We start from the raw sequence: 20,536 nt of genomic DNA, 5'->3' as shown, positions 1-20,536 counted from the left end.
AGTATTTTACATAGAGGAATTCTGAGGATGAATTAAGTAATCCCACAGCCTGAGTGAAGAAGCTGCTCTTTAATCTGCAGTGGATACTCATGTATCTCTCGCCAGATGGCAGCAGGGTGGACGGGCTGTGGCTGGGGGGATGGGTATTGTCTTTTTGTATCCTTTGGGCTCTGCACAGGCATCTCACCTCCACTCCCATTACCTCCCATTTCTAATGGTCTGATGCAAGTAATTTATAGATTTCAGTAAAATTATGTACAGACATTCATGGTCCCCAGGGGGTGTATCCTAGTGACTTTTGTGACTTTTGGTCTTGTGGCACCAGTAGGACAAGGTTTTTTATTTACCAAGCAAAATATCTCAACTTAGTTTATTGGCAAAAAAAAAAAAATGCCAATCTGGATCCCAGAGGATGGATGGATCCTACTGACTTTGGTGATTCCCCGACTTCTTCTGTAGTGCCGCCATGAGTGTCTTTTTTCTGTTTGTTTTATTTTGTTTTTCCAGTTTTAGTGATCTGCACAACCAAGTAGGTTGGTTGGTTTGGGCCAGATTCAAATATCTTCTGGATGGATTTACATTACTTGTGTTGCATAATGACAGCAATATTCAAGGTGGAAACTTTACAATAGAGTTTCATGTCAACTTGTTGGAATCAGCAGGAAATAACAGGGATAAAATAAGGAATGGGAATTAATACAGTTTTATTGACACCAATACCATTAGTGATTTTGGTCCAATTCTTTATTGATTCCTGATTAGTTTTAGTCAAGCAGGCTGTAGACTGACGGCTGGCTCTACCAACAGTCAGTCATCATCTGAAATGGAAGAAATGAGGGAATATTTGCACAGCATTTGTTGCCATTTAGCTTTTCTTTGTCAAAGAAAAAATATCTCCTAAGCCTGCCTGTGGTGCTGATGTTATTACTACAGAGTTTTTTTTAAATTTATATTTATCTTTCCCCGAATAAGTTAACTATTAAAGGGTACAATTTCCAAAATTCCTTAGTGTAATTCCCTTGGAAATTGTCAAGTATTTTTCCAGTAATTTACAGACCATTTGTAATCCTAGCAATGCCAGATGGGAATTGTCGCATTCTTGTCAACCATAGCTGTAATTTGTGTTTAGCGCTAATAAGAGAATTTTAGCATGTTGACGCATTAAACTAAGATGGCAAATATAGTAAACATTATACCAGCTGAACATTAACATGTTAGCATTGTCATTGTAAGCATGTTGCTCACAGCACTGCTACACTTAAGTACGTTCCCACAGCGTGGCTGCAGACTGTCCACAAATCAGCCGTTAAGTGCAGAAAGAGGTCCTTCAGTTCCCTTTTCCTCTGTATGTCATGAGATTTGCAATTAAGAGGACAAGATGCATCAATATGGCTGACCAAAGAGCCTGCACAGACAAGGGATCAATATATACGACAAGAGAGGGGTTGACTCCAGGGAACTGATGCTATTTACAGTAAAAGTGATAGTGGGGAAAAAGTAGGCTGCAGTCCAGGCCAGGGGCAGATCAGTGAGTTTGTCTGGACATGAATGTGTGTATACATTTATGTGTGTGAAAGCAGTCTGAATTCAATAAGCAGCCTGTTACCCTTCGGCTGACTGAGAATAGCCAAGCAGTCCCTGTCACTGGATAATTTATTGTCTCCAATTATAACCAAGCTATTTACAGATTCAATTTGTCATTTCTCAGATGCTTTGACCCACTCCTCCTGACCCTTTTGTCCAGGAAATTATCAATTCAGACCACTAAGCAGACCACTATTACTGTTAACAAAGATATAGTCGCAAAAGGCATATTGCCGTTTCCAGTAAAGGAGATCGCCTCACATTTAAAATACTTTTTTCTTGTGTGTGTTTTCAGATGGACCTGAAGCTGCTCCTGATATCCACATTGTTAGGAGTGTTTTGTTACAGTAATGCTCAGAAAGGTAAGAGTTCTCCATCACATCTCATTTTATTTTCTAACATCATTATTCTGTCACATGATGTCATTTTGTTGATGTCAGCATGCAGTTTGTAATGATGACTACCTCCCCAGAGAGGCTACTTTATCTTAATGATGTCACTGACCAGAGATCCACCGTAGCGTCCCCGAGCGTGGACGATAATGGAAAAGACGGAATATTCCTCCCCTGTCTCCAATTACCGTCGAGCCACACAGTGTTCCACATGAACTGATGTGTAAACACGGGGGGCTTAACGGGCTGCTTACTTTGCAGGCACTGTGCTCGCACCCCTGCTCCCTCTGACTCTGCCTCCTCTCCTCTGCTCTCTTTGTTTTCCATCCAGAGGGGAACGAGTGCATCAATGCCAACGCCAGATACTGCGGGGAGTGCATCCAGGCCGGAGCCAAATGTGGCTGGTGTAAAGACCCAGTACGTGAATCGAAGCTGTCAGCTGTACTCGCTGCTGAGAAATGCAGTTTGATGCCTTTATGATGCCATTAGACTTATAGCAATAGGAAGCGTGTAGCTTTGGATCCGGCCAGATGTAAGGCTGCAGCTAGTGATGATGCTGGTGATTTTTAAAATTGATTAAATGCTTAGCCTATGAAATATGAGAAAATAATGACTAACAGCCATCATGATTTCCCAGAGTCCAAGGTGATAGATTTAACGGGGTAAATTCAGGTTTTTTGTGGCTGTTGTTCTTGGCTGGGTTCTTATCTTACCTTCCAAGACAGCTGGATTCGTGAGATTCCGTGAGAATTTATCTCGCCAAGCAATAAGTTATCTGTTTCTGTCAGCCAATCAGCATCCTAGGAGCTAGGAACGTGGTTTTAGGTGTGACGACAGCAAAAAGCGTCCGTGGAAGCGACTCGTCTCGAACAAATAATGGCAGCTCCTGAAGAGGTTAGCGTAGATACTGTGGTCGCATCAGATATATAAGAACTGGAGAGTATTTCTTCATTGAAAGAAGAGCAGAGAACGTCACTGAAGGCTTTTCTTGGGTAGCCGTATGATGGCATGGTTAAGCAGCAAAAATATTCTTAATATAGGGTACGTTCACATTGATGTTTTTTTAAGGTGGCTAAAATAAGTTTTTCAACTGACCCTGTCCTCAGCAGTACATTAATTAACTTCCTATACCGGTACTCCTGCTGCTTCTCCAGATTGCAGGCATGCAGGTAATACACTGACTATGGATGAGCACCTCATACAACCCCGCTTCAGAAACCTCAAACTATCCCTTTAAATTATATCTGAAGAAATTATATTAAGCTGAAAAGAAAAATAATGCCAACTATTTTAATCATCTGTTAATTGTTCAAGCCTTTTTCCAAACATTTTATATTTCCAGCTTCTCAACTGTGAACATTTGCTGCTTTTCTTTGATTATGTTTTTGTAATTTGAATATCCTCGGGTATGGACAATTGGTCAAAGTTATGACAGGCATTTTAAGCTATTTTCTGATGTTTTGTTGACCAAGTGATCAATTTATTAATAAGAATAAATATGACAAGAACATAAAAACAGAGAATCAGTCATGAAAAGCATTGCATTCCTAATCCTGAGCTTATTTTTTGCTCATTACATAACAACTAAAGTGATTTATTGATGATCAGATTTGTGTTTTTTAATCATTTCATAACTAAACTAATACAATAGTACAGATAAAGTCACTGTCATTGATGTCACAGGTCCATTTGACCTGTCTTAGACATGTCAGGTCCAGCCTGGCCTGTAGGGATGGGTATCATTAGCTTTTTTTAAATACCAATATTGATACTGGTATTCTTATTGATACTACTCACCATAATATGACATGAAAAGATGTGAAGATCCAATAATTATTTTATTATTACTTCTGGGGGGGGAAGTTAGGGTGTTTCGCCCTGTCAGCTGTTTATGTAACAAATCAAAGCAGAAGAGGACAAAAGATGCTGACTTTTTGTTCCTAGCATAGTTAAAAAACCCCACAAACATCCAACAATCCTTAATTTCCAATAATGCATTGCAGTAGTGTCCTTTGTTAAACCCTCTCTGCCTGGTAAACACATGTCTTTCCTAAAATGCCCCCAGTCTGTAATGCAGGGTTTCTGTTTTAAATTTGTAGTCTTCAATCCTAAGCCAAGATAAGTCTGAGAAAGCCCCCTTGATGAAAGCTACTCCAGAGCCACAAAAGACATTATGCAGCAGCTTTTACAGGACGGTGCCCCTTGTGACAAATTGACTGATTTTCACATGTAAAACTGAGGGATTGTTCCTTTAATTCTCCCTCTGCTGCTGCTCTCAGGACTTCCTGAAGCAGGGTGAGACCGTGCCGACCCGTTGTGACGAGATGCAGTCTCTGATAAAAAGGGGCTGTGCTGAGAAAATGATCGAACACCCACACGGGAAAAAGGACATCATCAAGGACAAAGCGGTGACAGAGCGCGGGAAGGGAGCAGAGAAGCTGAAGCCAGAGGACATCACTCAGATTCAACCCCAGAAACTCAGCCTCACGCTCCGATCTGGTCAGGATACATCTGAATTTTCTGAAGCTATTCTTCCCTTTTCTTGGATATGATTAGATATTATTATATTCTATTATTAATTATGGTAACTTCCTGTAGGTGAGCCCCAGTCTTTTGACTTGAAGTTCAAGCGAGCTGAAGATTATCCCATCGACCTGTACTACTTGATGGATCTGTCCTACTCCATGAAGGATGATCTGGAGAACGTCAAAAACCTGGGAACCAGTTTGATGCTGGAGATGTCAAAGATCACCTCTGACTTCAGGATAGGTGAGAATTTTCATTATGGACAGGACGATAGAATGATTTTCATTATCATATTTTTGTTATGTTTTTTTGTTCTGCTGGAAATGCTGCAAGATTACATTTAAATTAAACATAAAAACTACTTTTAAAACCATTTTGGGGTGATCTTTTTGAAGTTGATCAGGGCTAGATGAGTCAAAGATGTTTTGTGTGATGAGAAGCACAGCTGCATAGTTCCTGTTGTTCCTAAACAGGAACAACAGGAACAGTGACCAACAGGACTGGAACTTGTCTGCAGCTAATCTCACATACTCCTGGACCCATCAGCCTTGTATTTTTTTGTGCACATTTATGATTGTATGCTTAAGGACCTCTTGTGGTAAAAAATTTTTTTTACATCTTAATCTGGACTGTCTGTAGCTCTTTAACATCACTCAGAAAGTCAGACATCGCTTCTTCTTTTCTCTGTCTGACACACTACATCACGGCCTCCAAGGTCCACTTGTAAAAAAGTAAGAGATGCTGAACAGGTTTTTGTGGTATTTGGATATAAGGAATTGAACATGATAATGGTTGGCTTGTTGGAATTAAATATAACTTCAATTAAAACATTCAGGCTCTGACCTTTTAACAGGCAACATCAAGTGTAAATTATTTAGAATTTCTGCTTTTGTGCGTTTCTCCAAAAATGTAGATTTCTATATCTATCATCTTGCTATAAAGCTGCCTGGTTGCTTGTAATATCAGTAACAAAATGCTCCAAATAAATCTTTAATCTGAGAAGTTTGGACAGCTGATAGAATTGAAGTAAACCTGATTGCTGCAATTTTTGCCAAATTTGTCTTAATTCAGCCAAATCTGAACACACAGACATGCCACACAGATTGTATGATAAGATATATATATACTTTATTGACATTAGTAAGGCTCAGTGTTTCCTATCACCAGATAAATGGCATTGACTGACTGACTTGTATTTTCAGGTGTCGTGTTGGTATTAAATGCCACCCAGGCTTGAATGACCTTTTTCTGACTTGCACAAACAAACCAAAGAAGTAAACAGTTGGGAGGTCATTGACCTCTGAATTCATTTGGTGTCAGATTATCCTCAGAGCGGAGGACCACAGTCTCAAGCCAAGCCCTTGTGAAGCCTTTAGCCAGACCGCTTGTTGACTGAATTCTGAATCCACCTGTCTTTCAAAGGCTTTGGCTCCTTTGTGGAAAAGACCGTCATGCCTTACATCAGCACCACCCCGGCCAAGCTGCTGAACCCGTGCACAGGCGACCAGAACTGCACCAGCCCGTTCAGCTACAAGAACGTCCTGAAGCTGACCAGCGACGGCAAGAAGTTCAACACCCTGGTGGGTCAGCAGCACATCTCTGGAAACCTGGACTCTCCTGAGGGAGGATTTGATGCGATCATGCAAGTGGCCGTGTGTGGGGTAAGAAAAAAAAAAAAGAGGAAATTCCTGCTGGCCTACGGTGATCCGGTGGGAAATAATCATTCTCAGGTTCTCAATTCAAGCTAATTTTCCCACAATTACTGCACTTGCTTGGAGCGATACAGAGCCAGTAAATGTGTTTATGTGCTGATGTGTGAAAAGGTATTTTATGAGTGCTTGGTGTTTACAAGGAGATTTTTGGATGCAGTGATTTTACAGACAGGGTATATCACTAGACAGTTTTCACTTCAGCCGTTTTCCTTCTTCATTCCTCAGGAGCAGATCGGTTGGAGGAATGTGACCCGCCTGCTGGTCTTCTCCACCGATGCTGGCTTCCACTTTGCTGGCGACGGCAAACTGGGAGGCATCGTTCTGCCCAATGACGGAAAATGTCACCTGGAGAACAATGTGTACACCATGAGCCACTACTATGTAAGCAGCTCAGTGTTGTTTGGTCTGTCCTGAAAGGTTTTCTACATAGATGAGAGCAGCAGAGAGCCCTGCGTTTTGCCCCTGCCCTTTTTGGATGAAAGTTAATATAAATTAATACAAAATTCTGAGGTCTTTGTCTATTTAACTGCATAAAATAAGAGTACCATAAAGCTTTTTAGCTTGTAGGAACCCAAATTCAAGTTAGGCTAACAGTTTCGTTATCATTACTGATCATGATCTGCATCATTATGTAGAAAAAAAAACAAAATAAGAGTCATTTTAGTCTGCCTTCATCAAAGTAGATAAACCTGACACATAAAACTACCTTACTGAATCTCCCCGTCATGTATTTCTGACATCTTCATATCATTTTTTTGCAGATAAGATGCTTTATTTTTCTGTTTTGGTAATCTGTCCTTCTTTGACCTTCTACTACGAGCTGAGAAAAGAAGAAAAAGGGGAGGTTTCATCCTTGCCTCCTATGTTACTTTATGCTGTTTGTAATGTTCATTATTAGACAGCAGATCAGCTCTATTACTTTGAATTCTTTACATTAAAATACTCTCTGCTGTCAGCAGTCATTGGAATAGACACAAATCAAACTTCAGTTTTATGATAGGGTCATGTTTTTCACAGTAAAAGCTTAAGTTCTACCATCCCTGAGACTGTTCTGGTTCACTTCAGTCTGCAGGAACAATGAGCACATGTCATTTACCCATTAATATCATTAACTGACTTGTGATGATGTGTTTGCCACAAATGTACACAACCAGAGTTGACCATTTTCATCCTCTCTACAAATGGGCTGAAGCCACAGATCTCTTCTTTTACTCTTTCACTCTCTGGGGGAGTAAAGAAAATCATATACTGGATTTTTTTATTGTTTCACTCGGAAAACGTGAAACAGCTTTCAGGCACAGTGCCGCTATTTTTTATTTATTTCAATTTGGCGCCAGCACTTTTACAGTGATTGTTTTCACTCCAAGGGTGGCGTGGCCGTTTTTGAGACATGACGTGACACATGGCTGCGGCCTCATGTAGCTGAAATTTGGGCTTGCACTTCTACTCCTATTGTAAACCTGACTTTTCTGTTTCAAAGGACTACCCATCCATTGCTCACCTGGTTCAGAAGCTGAGCGACAACAACATTCAGACCATCTTTGCGGTCACAGAGGAGTTCCAGCCTGTTTACCAGGTATCCCTTCCTTTTGGGGCATACTTTTCCTCATTCTTTCCGTGTGTATGTGTGTGGTTGGAAGATGCCCAGTGCGTAAAAATATCCACTTGGGGCTGCTACATGTGCTGCGAGTTATGGTGGCATCCCCTTGAAGCTCTTATTGTTTCCTTCTGCCATGCCGCTGCTTTTCAGGCCAGTTCAACCCAGTTCCATCTGAGTTTGATAAAAGATCATTACATAGCCTCACAGTAGCGTCAGTATGCTTCAAAGCAAAACAATTTCAGAATTTCAAGGTTGAAATCAACGTTGTATCCAATTTAACCTGGAATGAAATGGTTAAAGGGATAGTTTGGACTTTTTAAAGTGGGGTTGTATGAGGTCCTTATTCATAGTCAGTGTATAAGCTGCAGCGGATCTTTCGTCCTCGGTTATGAGAAGCAGAGAGGAGGAAACCAAGCAATATACCACTGTGGACAAGCAGAAAAACACATTTAGCTACCTAAAACAATCAGTTTAAGTGTGTACTATATTTAGAATATTTTCACTGCCTTTACCTTGTCATCAGACAGCCTCTTCCACCAGGAAACAGTTGTTATATAAACCAAATATCACTCTCTCTGGAGCAACCAAACTCCATCGGCAAAATTTTACCTCACAAAACAGGGGAGTTGGCGGTCTACCACTGCCTCGAACAATTTGTTTGTTTGTGTTATTGTGTGACTTTGGTGAAGCTGAACTAACTAATGGAGTTTGGTTGGTTTGAAGAGTGATATCTGGTGTATATATAACGGCATTTTCCCACCAGAAAAGGCTTTCTAATGGCAAGACAAAGCAGTGAAAATATAAATATAGTGTACACTTACACTTAAAATGATTTATACATTCTGCAGCTGACCCTGCCCTCAGCAGTACATTGCTTAGCTTCCTACACTGGTGCTCCTGCTGCTTCTCCACACTGGGGAGTGCATGCCGGCTGCCATCTACTTCAGCTAATACACTGAATATGGATAAGTACCTCATACAAGCCCACTTCAAACAATCCGAACTATCCGAACTATCCCTTTAAAGTGTGTGGTTACAGTCTATTAAAGTTCGTATTGATCCTGTGTTGTTGAGATCAACAGATAAACAGAATTCTGATGAAGCTTTATTCTAAACTTTTCCTCCGTCCACAGGAGCTGAAAAATCTCATCCCAAAGTCTGCAGTGGGCACTCTGTCTGCCAACTCAAGCAATGTAATCAACCTCATTATAGATGCTTACAATGTAAGTACACAGCAGGGATTGTTGATTTTCTTGTGAAAAACTTGATGAAGTTATCATTTGCTCACATGGACCACATTAAAGCGTCACCGTTCTGACTGAGTCTTTTTCCAGGCGCATATTCTTCTCATATGTTTAATACCGGGCTAAGCCTTTGTGTATTGTACGCTGTCAAAACAAAGCTACCAGATGATATTCCAGTGCAGGAAATAGCAACATTCAGGCTGTTATCTCTTTGGCTTTTGGCAGTCTCTCTCTTCTGAGGTTATCCTGGAGAACAGCAAACTTCCAGAGGGAGTGACCATAGCTTACACATCCCGCTGTAAGAACGGAGTGGTGAGCGAGGGCGAAAACGGACGGAAGTGCTCCAACATTTCCATCGGAGATGAGGTGAGGATTCGAAAAATGCTTCATTCACCAGATTAAACCTGTCAGTTGTCAAAGCACAGTCCATCATTGAAGTCACTAAGAGTTCAGAAACCTTGTTTTACCTTTTTCATTTTCTTTTTCACTTTTTTTTAGATTTGTCTTTCTTTGCCATTGTCTTAGACCTCAGCTTTAACTACAGATGCATTTTTGTCGACACAAAGCTTGGCAGAAAATACACAAAATGCCACAAAATCATGGTTGCTTATACTGTATGCAGACATTTTCAGAAACAACTTACCGAAAACCAGTAAAGTCACTTTGTAGAGGATAATTTTTAAGTGAGTACAGCAACAAAAATCAACCATTAGCCTGCAAACATAACACATGGAATTCCAGTGGAGAAAAAAAGTAATGTAAAAAAATGTTTTTTAATAAAATCAAAGAAAAGTGTCTCTGATGCCCATGTCTGTAATGCATCATAAATATATTTGTTATGCATTATAATCTACTTATAACACTGTATAATTACATTAAGCCATTTTATAGGTATATGTAATATAATGTAGATTTTGCAACATTTCTATTTTCATTTCTATGTTTGCATGCCATTCATATGATTCTAACTGTGTGTGTTGTGAGAGATGTTGGATTGTCAAGGTGATTAACTGCTCAATTAAATAAAAAATAATCAAATAAGTAATAAAATGAGTAAAATATAGCAGATGCAAAACTGTCAGCACAGAACTTAATAATGTATTTTTCCCAGGGGATTGAAAAGAATCTGTGTACTCCTGTTTGTGATTTTTTTTTTCTCTTTTTAAAAATTCCTTAAAAAGCATGTCATACCGATCAGCAAAGCATTGATCATAGACCCTGACAAACTTTTGCATTTTTCACTAAACCAGCTCAAACAGACAGTGAGCTGTCTTACCTTAAACCAAATGTTTTATTCTGAGCAAAACCGTCCTCACGCTATAAAAATCCAGAGCTCTGACTCAGTCGCCACAAGCAAACAGCTGCTTACAGACTCTGATGTGAAGGGGAGTTTTTCCTTTTTTGGGGATATTGAATATTTTCCATCCATCGCTTTTGTAATCTGCACTCTCTATTGCGTAAAACTGCCTCTTGTGTTGATCTACCTAATGAGCTCTCAGCTAGTGTGGTTTGTTTCCTGTCCTCGACCTGCGTGTACGTCACACAGTGACATGTGGACACCTGTTTGTTGATTGAGCTTTACAGCTATTTTGCTTAGTTTCTCTTTTCTTCCTTCATCTGTAGGTCCTGTTTACCATCAGCGTGACATCTAAGGGCTGTCCCAAACAAGGCAAGCCTGAGACCATTAAGATAAAGCCGCTGGGATTCACAGAGGAGGTGGAGATTACCCTCAACTTCATCTGTGAGTGTGAGTGCCACAATGAGGGCATCAAGAACAGTGACCTCTGCCACTTTGGCAATGGGACCTACGAGTGTGGAGCCTGCAAGTAAGTCTGTCAGCATCTGACGCAGAGACGTATCCAGAACCTTAGATTTCTGTTTTAGTGTTGTGAATCGCTCCAGACTGACGACCTCTCCGTTGTCTCAGGTGTAACGAAGGCCGTGTGGGCCGAAAGTGCGAATGCAGCAGCAACGAAGTGGCCACAGAGGACATGGACCGGACCTGCCGTAAAGACAACGGCACGGACATCTGCAGCAACAACGGAGAGTGCGTGTGTGGCACGTGTGAGTGCAAGAAGAGAGACAACCCTGAGGAGAGGTACAGCGGCCCATACTGCGAGTGCGACAACTTCAACTGTGACCGCTCCGGAAACAAACTGTGTGGAGGTGAGCATGACAGCAGGCAAAGATCTCAGCACGTAAAGACTGTTAAAAGCACACAGGGTGATGTTTAGCAAGAAAAAAAGACTCATTACAGCTTTTTTTTTTTGCTCAGGACATGGACGCTGCGATTGCAGAGTATGTATCTGTGACGCCAACTGGACCGGGAGCGCCTGCGATTGTTCTCTGGACAACAGCACGTGTATGGCCAGCAACAAACAGATCTGCAACGGCAGAGGAACGTGTGAATGTGGCATCTGCAAATGCAATGAGGCCAAATTCCAGGGTCCCACCTGTGAGATGTGTCCTACCTGTCCAGGAATCTGTGCTGAACACAAGTAAGCCTCAAATGTACTTTTAAGATGTTTCAAGTTGTCAAATTTAAAGGATAGGTTCAGTTTTTTAGGAAGTCTATCTCAATGAAATACTCATATACCATGTGTACATGGAACAAATTACAGGTATCTTTCCTCCACTACATACAGGCCATGAGATGATTCCTTTTTTTAAACAACTACACAATAAGACAAAGTTCTATTCTGTCTAATATTTGGCTTCAGCAGTCTGATTTTGCTCAAAGTTTAGGTCTTTGAAGCACAAAATTCCCTCTTTGTTTTCCCGGATGTTGTTTCCTTCCTGAGGCAGATGGATATTTACCACTAATATTTACCCACATCTCTTATGACACAGTATAGAAGGCTTGTGGGGTATCGAGGTAGAGACAAATCTGACAAAGTACAGGAAGTTAACAAGCCACCATTGCTGCGGGGGCATCTCCCTATGGTATGAGCACAAATAAATGCAAGTTGTCATAAGAAGTTCACAGTTTTCTTCTTTTACCTTTACTTTTTATGTAACACTAGTTTTGACAACAATGTCTAGGAAGTGAGGAAAAACCTGGTGTAGTTTGGCTGCTCCAACAGTCGAGTCAAACTTCAACTTGGAATGGAAATGGAATGCAAAATACAAAAAAACTTTCTACTTTATGATGAGTGTTTCTGTCTGAGATCAGACAGTCTAACTTACATAAATTCACTGAGACAGAGGACTGAGTTCCTTCAAAAACTGCAAGTGTAACTAGAAGAATTGATGCTGTTTTGAAGGCAAAGGGTAGTCACACCAAATATTGATTTGATTTAGATTTTTCTTCTGTTTGCTGTTTGTAAATCGATAAAAATAAACAATTACATTTTATATTTTGGAAAGCATTCTTACTTTACAGCATTTCTTCACACCTGCCTAAAACTTTTGCACAGTACTGTGTACACGTTAAAACTTTATGAATGAGAAATGAATTTATTTAGGCTGAGTTAACAGGCCATCTCCAGTATAGGACATTTCAACCTTCTTAATAAATGAGACAAAAGTCCCAAAAACAGAATTAACAGGTTCTTCTTTTTTTCTCTCATCACTAAAATAAGATACACATTTAAAATGCTTTATTTAAGGTGTACTGCAGATATAAATTTTTAATTTGCACAGTTTTTTTCTGGGGACCCAAATAAAAACTCCTGTGACCCACCTGTGGGTCTCAACCCTGTCTTTGGGAATGACTGTATCACAGTATACCAGGGTATTTAGACATCCTGAAGGTGTGATTTAGAGTACCGTCATAAATAAAGTTATCAGTACTTTTTGAAAAGTTTCAGCATGTTTTAACAAATCCATGATAATATAGATAAATGTGATAATTTAGGTCACTGTCGTCATGGTATGAAATGTAATCTCTTCTAACAACAACACTTTGTTGCTTCCAGAGACTGCGTCCAGTGCCGGGCGTTTGGCACTGGTGACAAGAAGGACATATGTGAGACAAACTGCACCTACTTCAACATGATCAAAGTGAAGGACAGGGACAAGCTGCCGCAGCCCAACGACGCCACGTACCCTGTGATGCACTGCAAGGAGAGGGACGCCAACGACTGCTGGTTCTACTACACCTATGCCGTCAACAACAACACGGAAAAGGAGGTCCATGTGGTAGACACGCTGGGTAAGCAGAGCGCTGGGCGAACGTGACCCAGGGTGTGGAAGCTTTCTGTTGCAGAGGACGTTAATTACAGGGGCTGCGGTGGCTGCGCTTCAAAAATAGCTCATTTGTTTATTCACATCCAGCTGTGTGATGGTATGTTTTTCTCTTGTTGTTTTTGCACTGTTGTTTCAAGCTGCCTAAACACTGCGCTGCACCCTGCCTTGTTTCAGACTGCCCCGCCGGTCCTGACATCATCCCCATCGTGGCGGGCGTGGTCGCCGGCATCGTCCTGATTGGCTTAGCCCTGCTGCTCATCTGGAAGCTGCTCATGATCATCCATGACAGGAGAGAGTTCGCCAAGTTTGAGAAGGAGAAGATGAACGCCAAATGGGATACGGTGAGCTTTTCTCCCTGTGAAAGACGAGCAGGATAAATATTTTTGATTTTTGGCAGATCTTTGGTTAAGTCGTTTAAATGTGGAAAACATGTGGCGTTGTTTGGCTGCTCTGCAAAGCTCAGCCGCTGTCAGGGAGTTAACTTTGTTGTTCTTAGCAGCAGATGAGATTTGCAGACTTACTGATACCTTTACAAAGTGTCTCACTCGCATTCTGTTCAGTCTCGCAGCTGCAGGAATAGATTGAACGTGTTGCTTTTGAGTGCCGTTCAAAATAAAGAGGAAAAATGTCGGGCCCTGGCTGGACTTTTTTGGGAATGTTATGCACTCTGAGCATAGCTGGACTTTTTTCCGGGGAGTGGCCACGGCTTCCTCTCCTCTGTAGCATCATCAGCCAACATCAATATAACAGAAGACTGGATTTCAGCTGCTCTATGTGCAGTAATATGCCTCCACCTACTGGCGGAGTTGTGTCATACCCACAGTGTACAGTATGTGGGTTTGATGATGCAGATGTTCCTGCTCAGCCCTGAGCCCACTCTGTAAGGTCTTTCTTATTACCATGGGCAGGGCAACCTATGGCTCCAGGCCCCTTTAATTTTAAGAAATGAGAGACTGAGAGTCTCACTATAACCTGGTGTCATGACAAGATAACAACCACAAGGAATTTCAAAAATACCGCATAAGCTCCCTTTATCTCTTAGAAAAAGACGAGGGTCTTCATGTTCATAGTTCTTCAAAGGTGCAGGACAGAGAATAAACAGTTTAAAATGTCTGCAGCAGCGTAGAGCCTTCATGAATGGATTACTAAGTGGAACCAGGGGCCCAAGGGAGGGTTCATTGTATCTCTAGAACCTCTGAAAGTCACAGTGCTCAGTCAAATGTAGGCATGTTCCTCCTGATCTATTATTATTAAATATCTGTTACCAAGTCTGACCTAATATTAATTTTTATGTTTTTGCTCATTTTCCCCACATTTTACAGCTGTAGAGTGCCTACACAGGCTTCATTAAAGCTATACTTAATTGACTCTAGCTACTTAAAGATGTTTGGAAACAGTATCTCTCTGCCTAAAGAAAACCTGTGTCACTGCTTTCCTTTCATGGTTTTCTAAATATATATTTATGCTTGTGTATATGGGTTACGGTTAGGGTTAGTAGTAATAGTTGTAGTACTAGTAGTAAGCCTTTATAAGAGAGATGACATGAAAGTAGGAGGTGACATGGAATAAAGGTCGTCAGGTTTACCAACTAAATACCCCAGAAAAAGACTTAATACAACTACAAGCAATGTAAGGGTTGGTGGTCTTGTAGGAAGACTCTCTGGGGGTCTGTACCAAGGGGCCCATTGTCTCAATAAAGGCCTCCAATAAAAAAAAAGAGTCCTTAATTATAAAGTGCACAAGATCCACATTTTGACCATTTGATCGACAATAAACAAGACTGACAGCCCATTTACACCTGTTATTAAAATGTGATTTGTATCCGTACACATTATCCAGATAAGGAAAAGTGCATGTTAATGTGTGTTGCGATCACATCTGCCTGACCACATCTGGAGGTTGTGTGCTCTGCGTTGTGTTCAGATTTCAGGTGTAAACGTGGCCTTTGTAGGAAGCATAATATTGAGACAGACAGTTGTCTTAAGCTGACACAAAATATACAGTATGCTGTATGTCAGATTTCAAAAGAACGCAAGTGAGAAGACTGAAAGAGACACTCCTCTAATTACTGATTATATATCTATTCTGAGCCGTGAAAGTGCCAAAAGATGTTTTATTCAACAGAACTGTGTGAAAAATGAAAGCAATATGTGTGGGAAAGGAATGTGTGCGTTGCCGTGTGCAGCTCATCTGCTGTTAACAAGGCATAGAGTTGATTTAGTCACAGAGTAGCCCACACGCAGACACCACAACACACTAGGGCGAACTGACACAAGGAATACACTGCCGAATTTATAGAGGTGGGCAAATAATTAAGGATATGTTGTAGACAGCGTTTCACAAAGTTTCCCTCACTCAACAAGTCACAAAACTGTGATTTGTTTTAAGGGAGTCTGGGGCTGATTTGCTGCCACCTCAAATTAGGAAATACAGGAAAAATGGAGTCAGCATACTAGAAAATGCACCCTTCATGGTGTTATAAATATTCATAGGGGCATTATCCAATGTGCAGACTGTTTTTCTTCTTTTTGACATGTACCTCTGTTCAGCACTTATTTGGATGTGCGTGCTTTTATAAACTGTGAGCCACCTCAGATTACTCTTGCGGAGGTTTTGTTCTGGCAGACAGAGATCTGATTTCAGTGAGGATAACAAGGACGCATTAAAAACACCAGGTGCAATCCAAAGGCAAGATCACGTCCTTTATTATCTGGATAACGTATCCAGATACATTTTAATACCAGGTGTAAGTGGGGTGTAGGATTTTTAACCTGATTTTATCCTCCTCTCTTATCTTTTATTTCTCACATTGTCTTCCTTTCATCGCTCTCAGTGAACTTTATTCATACTTTCCTCTCTTTATACTGCCTTTTATGTTCTTTTTTTCTGTGTAGTTCTATTTTTTTTCCTGCTGAACTCTATTCTGTCCTCATTCTCTGCCTGTAGCAAGAAAACCCCATATACAAGAGTCCTATCAATCAGTTCCAGAACCCAAACTATGGACGTAAAGCTGCTGTCCTTTAAGTTTGTATTTCCTCTCCTTCCCACTTCATTTTCCTGCATGTTTGCTGCTGTTTATGTGTGTCTTGACCTCACTCAGTTGCTGCTTTTCCTTTACTTCACCTGTCTAAAAGTGAACTTAGTGTAAGCGTAGGCCTCATAGTTAGCAAAAACAGGGGTGCATGAGCGTGCTGTGACAATCAGTACAACAGAAAAGTCACAAAACCTGTTTGGTGTTTCAGGATATTAAGTGTCCTTAGGGTATAAATACTAAAACCTTGTCTGGTAAGTATGTGTATGTGTTTAAACATCATGTCTTAGATGTACTTCCTGACATTTGGTGCAGTATGTTGTCACAAAAGCATGACTGTGTGCTCAGTGTCATCTGAATAAATGAAGATACAATAAATGATGATACCTTTTGATAACCCTGTGTGATTTGAGTCAGAAAATCTAACAAAAACATCGCTTGTTGCTTGACTGAGTAATAATAACATGATTGTAACTTCAATTTTTTTGCTTTCCAGGGGGAAAATCCCATCTACAAAAGTGCTGTCACGACTGTGGTCAATCCCAAATATGAAGGAAAATGATGCCGTCGTACTTTTCAATGAACTCTGCTATCAAGTATCTGACAGCTGCAGTATTTGCCGTGGCTTTTGGGCTCTGAGAGGAACTTGTGGTGGAATTTGTCATTTCTTCTTGTCGCTTTACCATTATAATGTACCATGCGGCCACTGCGTCTGTATTTTTACTAACACTTATGATTTATATGCATTTGTTGTATTTTAGATGTACAGTATACAGTATGTGTATATACTTTTGAGTTGCATATATGCAGAAATTATGACATGAAGGTGCTTTTTTCCTGCCACAGGACTGGTATGTGCGTAGGACTTAGCTTTTTTTTAACAACACAATGTGGACACTATGGATATAAAGTATATGTACAAGAGTTCCTCCTCAGCTTTTCTGTCTTCTTGGTCTTTCACTCCCACTTCTCGTCTCTCTGTGCACTGACCTCCTGTGTGTTTCTGTGTGTTCCAGACAGGACCTGAGTTTAATATGTAAATTGTCAGCCATAGCAGCACATTATGTCGATGTCTGTGTGTGTGTATATATAGAGAACAACTGCAATAGAAATAATAATATGTAGCGTTCAACTTAGATTGGAGAGTTCTGTTGAATCGCGGTAGATTATGCAGTGGTTGTAAATGTAGTTTGAACTGCAGCGTTTAACATCCAGTGTTTTAAGATTTTATTGCTCTGATATTGAGTACTAAAGGAGTAAATACACAAGATGAAAATGAATATCAATGATCATTATTTGAACTGACCCTTCCTTAGCACCGCCCCTTTTTTTCTCTGTGCAAGCTAGGTACCTCAATCAACTTTCTCCTTTTTTGTTTACTGTACTTAGATATGCTATGTGCTAGGCTAATGATAGCAAGCCACTAGCACAACACTAGCTAATCTACCTGAGCGTTTCAATACCCATACTACCATACTATGTAGTACATCAGGACAAAAGGTACTGTGTGTTCCCATACTCATACTACGATACTATTTAGTATGCCTAAAAAGATTTAGTATGTGCCAATACATAGTATGTCAAATGTAGAATGCCAGAAATACCAGGATGTCCTGCTGTATCTGGTCACATTTTGCACTATGCAAGCCCAGCATGCTTTTCTGTCTGTTCTGACCCACAATCCCTTGTGACTGGAGTATGAACAAGAGGGTCCAAGTTCAATGCACCATGTTATGACGGAGTAGTATTCCCAGTTTTATGCATACTTAATGCAACAGTACATACTTTGTAAGGGCAGCTGCAGCATGTGCTAAAAGTAAAAGGGAAAAGTATGCAATATCAAATGTAGGGTGCGCCAGTCATTAGCTAACTAGTTGTGTTTTGCTAACATTAGCTAGCTAGTTAGCAACCGTTTAGCTAATATTAGCAAACTGATTATATCGCTTCTACAGGAAAAGGAAAACACTGACAGAGGTACCAAAAGTGACAGAAAGGGGCAGGTTTTATGAAGGGTGAACTGTTGATATGTTATCACAAAGGGACTGTATACCACTTATTGAAATTATGAAATTGTGGAAATGTTGAACAATCGAACAATTTGTATAGTTGTACAAGTTGCAATCAACTAATAATGAAATAATGCTGTATTTGCTAACTGCAGTAACTTTATTACTTGTTCTCAGGTCCTCTCCTGTGTTTGTCAAGTACACCAAAAATGTTTTCTGTTGTTCAGTGAACTCATTTGTGTGAGTCAGTTTTGTTTTTTTTTTTTTAGAATGTAAGACTGAAACGAGAGTATTTGTTCCGACGTTGTATGAATCACCTCTGAAATGCTTTCACACCCAAATGCCTCTGAATTACCACACGCAAGCCTTTACAGTATTGTTTTCAAAGTGCCTTTTATTTCAACACCATGATCTCTCCCAATGCTGTTTATGAGTTATTTATTAAATAAAGTACAAAAACTGTTTGTGTCTTTTTGTATGGTGAACTATTACTTGTGTTCTGTAAAAAAAAAAAAAAAGATTTGTTTTTAATTTTTCCCAATTTGTATACATAGTGAGCCACAAATAGGAAAAATGAAAGCTGAAGTCTAGAGGTATGTACCAATGTTTTAAAGATAGTTTCTACTGAATCTGAGGACCAGTTGTATCAAATTAAAAGGAATACATACACAATTTAAATATAGTTGGCTACAGTATAGGCTTTGTTCTCACTACAATGTTTACTTTTACTTGAACATATGGAGCATAACATCCATTAGCCTACATATCCTGTCATGGTTTGGCTCATGGATGGTCAGTGTTTTTTCCCACAAAAAGCTTTATTTATAGACCTCATTCAGAGGAGGGTGGAGTAGTGAGCTGTACTGAGTTGAAGACAAAAATGTTTAATCAAACCAGTGAGAACTGCTGTAGGGAACAGGCAACATCTGGTGAAGCACCAACTGCAGTGCCACCACAACTGCCAGCTGCAACCAGTGAATTTATGCAAAGTTTTGGTATAGTATAGCATCATGTAAGATGTATGCACAGTCTTTTAAAGTGTTTTGTTTAGTGTAGTCTCAGTTTAATGGTGTTGTAACTGAATGTTGTCCGTTTGCCTAACTGGGGAAACTGGGTACCCATTTTCATTCAGATATCTTGAGGTCAGAGGTCAAGCGACCCGTTTGAATATCGCCATGCCATTTTTTCCCTCGCTAAAATTTTGCCTAAATTTGGAGTGTTATTTCACTAGCATGACATAATTGGGACCAGTGGATCCCTAAGGTCTTATAGTTTCATAGGACAACAGTATCTAAAAACTGAGCTGGTTACAGCCTCTCGAAGACAAATACATGTACACATATGACCAAACACATGATCCCATATCAGCTTACACTTGGCAGAGATGAAGATGGAGTCAATTTGAACATACATCGGCCCTGGTCCTTTTAAACACATATTTAATACATATTCACAGAAGATAAACAGGATGATGATACTATTGAGTTCAACATGACATAATAATCATCATATTAATAGAAATTGTTAAAAGGCATAAACTTTCTGCACGGTCATGTAGCTACTTTGACATGAAATAGCATAAACACAGGAGCTACCAATTATACTAATTAGAGCTTTGTTCCTTTCAGTTCAATTCCAGTATATAAGTGGTAACATCTGGTTTGTCCTGCTATTTCATATTAATGTAAATAGATTTTTCCTGGATTTTATTTGGAAAAATAAATCACATGAGCTTAAGAAATCTGTACTTTCCGATGGTAAAGCAGACAGAAGTATTTTGGTCCTGGATCTTTCTTTTCTTTTGTCTTTTTTTTTTTCCTGAGCAGATTGACACTCAAGTTGTCAAATTTCCATCAGCAAGCCCTTTCAGTTTGGAGCCTGACTGTTGCTAACTGTTCAGATGCCAAGATTGTATCTATTCTCTATTGAAATCTCTTGGTTTCCCTCTGTCTGAATATATTTGCTTTCGTGTTTGTTTAGTTATTTATTTGTAATACATCATATTTGTATTTATATTTCTATATTTTTTAATTATTTTCTTCTTTTTTCTTCATATGTATTTGTCATTTAAATTTATTTAGATTTTATATATTATTTAATTATTTATGTTATCATATTGTAATTAAAAAAAAAATCAGTCATCAATCAGTCATATCAATACGCCTGCCGTAAAAGAAGGTCCATGGTGTCTGCTGCTCAGTTATGTAATCTGAAAGATGAACTCATCATATATTCAGGTATATATGACATACA

The 20,536-nt window shown here is 39.8% G+C and overlaps 1 protein-coding gene across 2 annotated transcripts in view; it reads left to right on the top strand.

Annotated features, from left to right (window-relative positions):
• Positions 1-18,747, top strand: part of itgb1a (integrin, beta 1a) — a 38,074-nt gene extending 19,327 nt beyond the window's left edge. Inside the window, exons 2-17 of one of the 2 annotated variants that reach the window (XM_084710369.1) lie at positions 1,880-1,946; positions 2,308-2,393; positions 4,256-4,475; positions 4,575-4,745; positions 5,925-6,163; positions 6,440-6,595; positions 7,695-7,790; positions 8,948-9,037; positions 9,284-9,424; positions 10,682-10,884; positions 10,986-11,224; positions 11,334-11,556; positions 12,976-13,211; positions 13,421-13,587; positions 16,193-16,270; positions 16,774-18,747. In XM_084710369.1, coding sequence (XP_084566495.1) covers positions 1,880-1,946; positions 2,308-2,393; positions 4,256-4,475; positions 4,575-4,745; positions 5,925-6,163; positions 6,440-6,595; positions 7,695-7,790; positions 8,948-9,037; positions 9,284-9,424; positions 10,682-10,884; positions 10,986-11,224; positions 11,334-11,556; positions 12,976-13,211; positions 13,421-13,587; positions 16,193-16,270 — 2,412 coding nt within the window. In that variant the 3' untranslated portion in view covers positions 16,774-18,747. The remainder of the gene's footprint in view (positions 1-1,879; positions 1,947-2,307; positions 2,394-4,255; positions 4,476-4,574; positions 4,746-5,924; positions 6,164-6,439; positions 6,596-7,694; positions 7,791-8,947; positions 9,038-9,283; positions 9,425-10,681; positions 10,885-10,985; positions 11,225-11,333; positions 11,557-12,975; positions 13,212-13,420; positions 13,588-16,192; positions 16,271-16,773) is intronic. The other variant, XM_084710370.1, reaches the window with a different exon arrangement.
• The last annotated feature ends 1,789 nt before the right edge of the window (positions 18,748-20,536 follow it).

This window comes from Lutjanus erythropterus, chromosome 21 (genome assembly GCF_056507025.1).
Source record: "Lutjanus erythropterus isolate fLutEry1 chromosome 21, fLutEry1.hap2, whole genome shotgun sequence".
NCBI lineage: Eukaryota > Metazoa > Chordata > Actinopteri > Lutjaniformes > Lutjanidae > Lutjanus > Lutjanus erythropterus.
This window is presented reverse-complemented; position numbering and strand designations above follow the sequence as displayed.